General features: G+C 41.8%; 1 protein-coding gene across 1 annotated transcript; it reads right to left on the bottom strand.

Annotated features, from left to right (window-relative positions):
* Nucleotides 1-638: 638 nt before the first annotated feature.
* LOC124267105 lies at nucleotides 639-4174 on the bottom strand. The gene is made up of 4 exons (XM_046701959.1): nucleotides 4079-4174; nucleotides 1916-2042; nucleotides 1458-1624; nucleotides 639-889 (listed from the first exon to the last, which is right to left on the bottom strand). The coding sequence occupies exons 3-4, from the start codon at nucleotides 1546-1548 to the stop codon at nucleotides 678-680; spliced, it is 303 nt and encodes a 100-aa protein (XP_046557915.1). The 5' UTR covers nucleotides 1549-1624; nucleotides 1916-2042; nucleotides 4079-4174; the 3' UTR covers nucleotides 639-677.
* Nucleotides 4175-7998: the final 3824 nt, after the last annotated feature.

The raw sequence follows: 7998 nt of genomic DNA, 5'->3' as shown, positions 1-7998 counted from the left end.
AACCATTAGGCTACCCTACCGCCCCAAATATTGGAAGGAATGGGCAAAATAAATGAGTATGCTGAATTAAGCGTGTGGTCATTCACTAATTGGGGCGGTGATGTAGCCTAAAGGTTAAGGAGATCGGCGTGTTCGATTCCCCACATTTGTACAATGTGTGGAGTCCATTTTTGGTATTCCCCGCCGTGATATTGCTGGAATATTGCTAAAAGCGGCGTAAAATTAAACTCACTCATTCAGTAATGTGTTAGGCCTTTTCTCATAACTGTCATATCTACTTATGGTTTATCTGTTCCAGAAATGGTCGCGATCGGCAGCATGAATAGTTACTACCAAAAATCCTAATCACCACCAAGCGTTTTCCTCCTTGAGTGAGTGAATGAATCTGGCTTTATATCGTGTGTAGTGATGTATTCAAAGGGCGGGCTTCACATGCTGTACTTCATCATTGTTCGACATTAGTTTGGGGAAAAGAGAATTAAAATACTGGAAATTGAATTGACTCAAATGCTCCCCAAACATGTGCTAGATGTGCAACCAAAACACCTCCACAGTTGGAATATTTACTGCTCGGTCCCTGAAGATCAGCCACCATCACATTCATTAAGTGTATCATATATAACACAACTGAAGCAAGAACTAAATACAGGCAGGATTTATTGATCGTTTGAAGGGCACTATGCGTCTTGGTGTGTAAAGACACGATAGCTCTGGCCTAATGCACACATCCTTGTTTCCGTCGACCCCTGCTGTCTTTGTAACCTTTCAATGTTGAACATCTGGACCTTGACACTGGACTTCATGACACTGACTTCAATGAAGAATTCCTTTTGGGCACTGTCTACAATTTGGGTGAAGCTGACGCCACCGTTGTGGCCAAACCGATAACCTGGAAAGAAATATGTACACGTTCCAGGAAAAACACATATTACTGATGGTCATCCATAATATGATCTCTTACTCTTCAAAACCCACCACCTTATTCACAATTGTTCACGTTCTCCTCGGTCTCCTTTCTCCACTTTCTCCTCAGTTTCCCCTCACACTCATGTACCACTCACTCAATCTTCAGACACTCCTTGGTTCTCACTTATCCCTCATTCACTCACTCACAACGCCTTAATTCCCTCGTTCACTCATGTACGCACGTTTCCTGTATTCAATCTTGATGCTCTCATTTACCTGTCACTCGTGAAAATCCGGGTTAGAATTGGACCTCAGCAACCAAATGCTTGCCATAAGAGGATCGAGTAGGCTCGCCGACTTGGTTGACACATGTCATCGTATCCCAATTGTGCAGATCGATCCTCATGCTGTTGATCACTGGAATGTCTGGTCCCGACTCGATTATTTACAGGGCGGCGCCACAGAGCTAGAATATTGGTGAATGCAGCGTTCAACAACCAACCAACCAACCTGGCATTCATATACTTGCTGCTTACATCCCCTTCCCTCACCCGATATTCTCCCTGACCACCACTTGTTGGTCGTAGTGTTACCCGGGGAGCACTTATCCCACTGAAGCACGTAGGTCAAGTCGTAGCCCATGCGGAGGTGGTTGATGAGGTCCTCCTGGGTGGTCACCTCTCCCCCTGGTGTGGACAACTTGTTGACAACAACACCGCTGGAAACAGTATTTGTTACACAATGAGCAGGTAACTGCAAACCATGGTGTAGATTTAAAAAAAATTAATGGACACGTGATTAAATCCTCTCAGAATGAGAGAGTGAGAGAGAGAGAGAGGCAATGATGGAGATCAGGCCTCTCCGATGGCCTACCTATCCAAGTACAATGTAATGAAATCATTTGATACCGAGTGTTTTGGGGCTCTCTGTGACATCGCTTGCTGGGAATCTCCAGAATGTTCAAGGGACTCAAGCAAGCATGTGATACTTTTCAAAATAAAGGCCTCACCCATCTTTATTTGCACACTGAATAGAGCCTGTTGAAAGAAAGTCGGGAACATCTTCATTGACGTCCGTGATCTCCACAAAAACCTGGTCGTTACTGATGGATACCTGAGTGAACCGTACAGGGCGATCTGATCACAGGTGGAAAAGAGAAAAACTGTCATTTCATTTTACAAAAAAGAAAGATGGTCATATTTCTGTATTGCTGTACCCTGTCTTAACTGGCACCTGTGTGCCGTGCCACTCTCTAAAAAAATCCTATGTTTTCTGTCCCGGTAAAACATTCTTAAACTCGAAGTATTCCAGCGTCTGTCTATTCTGAACACCAACACTTTCCTTTCTATATAGCGGCATTGTTTTCTGACGAGATGGTTGCGCGCTGGAGAGGTCAACCATAACAGTGTGTGTCGGTGAACAACCGAACACAAACACAGCTAATGTAGCGAGCAATTATATTGGTAAGTGAGGGAAGTTTCTGGATGACTTCTACTTTATTACACGATGAAAAAGAAGGGAGACACTCCGAAACGTTGTGTTCCTTTTAATACAGAAGTCGACATCAATACATTGTCACTGGTTATGTTAATGACTTCTACATGCCATTCAAAACATTAATGACACTGATAAAAGAGTCATGTTAATCTGTAAAATGTATACAATATAAGTCAACGTATAAATGGTAACGTGTTAAAATAGAAAAGATCGGAAGTGAAATGGTAAATAAAATGAAGTTAAATCGTTTTATGAAGCTGACGCAAGTTTTGGATAATATTGAGCTGAGTGGTTTATCTCAATCTGCGACACTTTTCAAGCCCCGATTTCTCGAAACAAACTTAAGTTTTTACTCAAATTTCAAACTGAGTTTTTATTCAACTGCATTTTTAAATTAAAAATCCACAAACAACTTAGGTAATCTATCCACCAAACTCAAATTGTCTATTATGTTTGAGTTTAATATCAATTTCAGTTCATTCTGGGAAATGCATTTTCTCAATTTTGAGGAAAAACTCTAACTTAAGTCTAAACTCAGACTTAAGTTTGTTTTGAGAAATCAGGGCCTGGTCTGTAATTCCAAATCATACTATATGATTTATAGTTAATAGTGGTGTCGTGTGTCGTGGTTGTATTTGAGGTATTAAAATATGCTATGTTAAGTTTACTTTCCCTTTCATCTGACAAAGGGACGGTGGAGTAGCCTAGTGGTTCAAGCGTTCGCTCGTCAAGCTGAAGACCCGGGTTCGATTCCCCACATGGATACAATGTGTGAAGCCCATTTCTGGTGTCCCCCGCAATGACATTGCTGGTATATTGCTAAAAGCGGCGTAAAACTAAACTCACTCACTCACTACAAATCGGGACATGTTTCGATGTGTTCTTTTGATACTGACAATTTCTGAGTAAACCAGCGTTGTGTCTAAATCGTCATTTACTGTCGACCCCGAGTAAACTGCAAATCGTTATACATTTCAACAATATCTTGTGAGAATGGCTCTTATATGATTTGATAGACATATGTTGGGTGTGTGGGTTTTGTATTCAACCTACAAAACAGTTATTGGCTCATACACGTGTATGTACAGTATTTCATTTGGCTTGCATTCAACCCACCCGAATATGTATGCATTGATCTAGACTTGGTTATTTACAGAATATTGCGGAGAGAATATCAGCATGTAAGACACATGTACATGTATATGCCTGTATGACCAGATCCGTATGATCTCTTGTAGTTGACAATAATTAGTGTATTGTCTCTGGGCCTGCCGGTGTACCCCAGTGCATTGGCCCTACATATATATATATATATCTGTATGCTTTAGCCTTAAGACCCGTGAAGATCCGGGTTAGAATATTCAGTAACCCATGCTTGTCGGAAGATGCGACTAACGGGATTGGATGGTCAGGATTGGTTGACACATGTCATCGATTCCCAATTGCGTAGATCGATGCTCATGCTGTTGAACACTGGATTGTCTGGTCCAGACTCGATTATTTACAGACCGCCGCCATAAAGCTGGAATATTGCTGAGTGCGGCGTAAAACTAACTCACTCACTCACTTCAGACTAAACTGGACTTTATCACGTGTGATTGAATTCTGGATTAAATCCCACATGCAGGATGACATGGTTCAACGGGACAAGTCCGACATTTGTTGAATGACCTACCTGTCAGGTTATACCTTATGCCGTTGACCTTCCTGGTGATAGAGAATTCTACCGAGAAGTCGGTCCCCTCATCCAAGATGATGACGTCGTCTACCCTGTCCCCCCCCACGAGAAGGATGGGATATCCTTGGGAAGATTGTTGCTGCATTTGCTGATATTCAAGTCGTAGGATATCTGACCCCCGACTTTGAGAAACTTGACAGCATCTCCAAATGATAGCTGTGATGGTTTGCAGGAGCACCCGGCTAATCTTGTTAAAAAAAGAAAAAAGCGTATCAACCGTTTGTATCTTTCATTAGCATATATCGTTCAAATAGCCATAAAATCAGCGATTCATCCATAGAAGATCGATGTGAAACTATTCACACCGATCCTAAATTTTCTCCAAAAGTCATGGAGCAATGTGGGTAATTTGGGAATTGAGCACATAGCAATATTTCAGCAGTATCTTGCCGAGATCACCAGATTTAGCCTAACACATAATTACAATTCAAACCCGGGTCGAACTGCGTGACGAGTGATGCTACACCACCGCCCCGAGTGAGTAAATACATGGAGGTTCACGCCAACGCTGTCGCTAGCACAACGACACCGCAGCGTTCTATAGGGCTCGTGTGTCTGTATCAACTGCGTGAAATATATCTACTGCTAAGGCAATGCTAGTTGAGAAAGTTTCCTTCTTTCAAAAATCATAAACTGAAATCTCGTTATCCCGAACTATTTCATGTTGTTACGTATGATTTACGACGATCTAACTTTATTACATGTGTGTAATACGAAATGTGGTACATATACTCCTCACAAAAAATTAAGCAACAAGTGTATTTTTGGTCAGTACATATGCCTTTACTCATGATCATTACAACTGAATCAAACATAACAAAGATAAAGCATATCCACACACTTTTCCAACAAAGAAATCAAAATTCATTGAACAATAACTGACTTGCAAATCATCAAAAACAGTGTCACTGAAAAAAGCCGTGCAAAATGTGTTGCATCAGGGTATGAAAATGTCTGAAAACACTTTTACTGTCAGTTTTGAGCACTGATCCAAAGTTTAATAACGTGTATGGCCACCATTGACCTGAATACACGCTTCAAGACGTCTAGGCATTGACCAGATGAGTCTGTCTAGAGTCTGTTGTGGAATGTTCTGCCATTCTCTCCGCAATGCCTGTTCAAGCTGATCCAGAGTCTGAGGACGAACGTGGAGGCCGTACACACGCCTTCCGAGGATGTCCCAAGCATGTTCAATAGGATTCAGGTCAGGAGACCTTGCAGGCCAGTCCATATGGGTGATGTTGTTGGTCTGAAGAACATCAGTGACAACTCTTGCTCGATGTGGACGGGCATTGTCATCCATGAAGATGAAGTTAGGACCTGCTTGCTGAGCCCACGGAATGATCACAGGTGTGACAATTTCGTCTCGGTACCTCACACCTGTCATGGTACCTCGTCTGATGACCACAAGATCAGTTCGTCGTCCAACTTGGATTCCTGCCCAGATCATCAAACTCCCACCTCCATACTGATCATGTTCAGCAATCGTACAGTTGGCGTATCGTTCGTTACGGTTTCTCCACACACGAGCCCTACCATCATTGAAGTCCAGACAGAATTTTGACTCATCTGTGAAGAGAACATTACGCCAGCGATTGACTCTCCAGTTACGTCGTTGGTTAGCCCAATTCAGTCTCTGTTGACGATGGTGTGCAGGCAGTGGGATACGTTGCACTGGTCTTCGGGACCTGAGACCTTCAGCATGGAGTCTGTTCCTCACTGTCTGTGTGGAGATTCTGTTCCCAGCAACTCTCTGGAGGTCATTCTGGAGAGATCTGGCTGTGGTGAACCTGTTCCGCCGGGCTAGGGTGGCCAAGTATCGGTCCTCTCTGGGAGTTGTCACCCTTGGACGACCTGAGCGTGGTCTCTCAGTCATCAATCCGGTATGTTGGTGACGAGTGATCGCTCTGGAGATGACGCTTCGATGAACATTGAAATGGTTGGCAACAGCACTCTGGGTCTGACCCCCCTGCACCATTCCAACAATTTGAGCAACTTCAATTGGTGTCAAGTGACGCCTAGCCATTTCTCAAATGTTACTGTCAACAATTTGTCGTTGCTGGCAGTTTTAACGCAATCAGAACGCATGTGCGACGTGTATAGCACATGTTTTTCCATGCATTTTGCATGTGAGTTTTGAGGGTGGTTGCGTTCAGGCGGTGCTAACAATGTTATCAGAAAAACAATATGGGAAATGCTTTAAGTTCATCAATCGTAAAGGGTTCTCCTGCATGGCTTATATGCCAAGTAATAACTTCATATACCCATGAAGAAAATATGTGGAAAAAAATACTTGTTGCTTAACTTTTTGTGAGGAGTATATATAACGCCAGAGAACAAACAGTTTCGATTTAATGTTAAAGATAATACTATCCAGCCGTTGGAACAAATATTGATGGGAAATATTTCAAAAGAATGACACAATGCGTTCGGGACAAAGGTAAACATAATCTGCCCTCCCTACAGCAACCGACACTAACCTTACAATAAGGTTCTTATAAATGAAAGCGTTATAACACTAAATACCCTTCTTCCAATGAAGCCCGGCAAGGTGGCCTAGCTTTGGTTGTTGGTGGTACATAGACCGTGTTTTAATGTTAATATATGTCATATCGAGTTGCATTTTTTTTGAATGATTTACTTTTTAGACTTCTGTGATACGTTGCTAAAGTTGTACTGTCCTTCGTGACAGGTATTTATCATATATACTAACTTTGTTCTCGTCACTATATGGCTGAAATATTGCCGTTGTGACGTTATATTTTAACTCACTCACTCACTAACTAAGTACCCTTGGACTTCAGGTTAATAACATATAGGGAAATGTGTAGTAATATATAGAGAAAGAATTTTTCAAAGTTTTAACAAGTGTGGTTAAATGAATTGATTTCATTTGAGACCGATGAACAGCTCACTAACACAAAATCTAATAAATACAACAAAACCAAATATTGCACAGTAACATGACATCGACAGCCCAACTCTTCTTACGAAGGGGGACCACTTGCTGGTAGAACAGCTAAAGGTGCGAGTACCACATGTGAAATTGAAATTTCACTACACATACTTGTTGATTACCTGGCTGTTCAACCAGGAAGTGGTCCCCCCCTCGTAAGAAATAGCGAAAAGTGACAACAAAATAATGATCGTTTGTTGAACAACTTTTATTATTCCTGTGACCAAAATTATGAGACAAAATATCAGAGTTGGTCTGTCGATTTCATTTGACTGTGCACAATTTGGTTTTGTTGTATTTATTAGATTTTGTGTTAGTGAGCAATTCATCGGTCTCAAATGAAATCAAACGGACTGAAGTTTGAATGCCGCTTAGAACAATATTACAGTTATGTAACGGTGTATCAGCTCTATGTGGGACGAAAGCATGATAGCATGACTCAGTCGTTCACCACTTTGTGAAACCTACGGGCACAGGTATGGTGCCCAGATGCAGAATCAGTGCGAATACAACACTTGGCCTTGATTTTCGAAGCTCTCTTAGCGCTAAGAAAGGTTGTAAGTGCCATACATTAACATTAACTTACAGCTATCTTAGCGCTAAGAGAGCTTCGAAAATCTAGGCCCTGGTCAATAACAATGGCTCCTAATTCAGTAAACATATTTCTATTATACAACATTGTCTAATGCTCAACTCTGTACATACATCAGCCCAATGGTGATCACCAACAGGAAGGTTTTCATGTCAACACTTTTCCTTAATGTCCTTTGTGTCAGACAACCCGATATAATGAGCCGCTTCTGTATACACCAGTCGTATCTTTGACCTCTCGAGCAGTGAGTTGTTTATATCGAGAACTCTATACAACCTGCTGTGACTCGTGACTCGTCATGAGAAGACG

Source organism: Haliotis rubra, unplaced genomic scaffold (genome assembly GCF_003918875.1).
Source record: "Haliotis rubra isolate DU_JTF1 unplaced genomic scaffold, ASM391887v1 Scf13, whole genome shotgun sequence".
Taxonomy (NCBI): Eukaryota; Metazoa; Mollusca; class Gastropoda; order Lepetellida; family Haliotidae; genus Haliotis; species Haliotis rubra.
The sequence above is the reverse complement of the archived record's forward strand: the minus strand, read 5'-3'. Positions and strand labels throughout refer to the sequence as shown.

Excerpts from the sequence above, each read along its gene's own strand:
- LOC124267105 (XM_046701959.1), bottom strand. The coding sequence starts at position 1,548 with ATGGGCTACGACTTGACCTACGTGCTTCAGTGGGATAAGTGCTCCCCG. Across the intron at positions 890-1,457 it reads GTGGTCAGGGAGAATATCGG|GTTATCGGTTTGGCCACAAC; the intron begins GTGAGGGAAGGG and ends ATTTCTTTCCAG.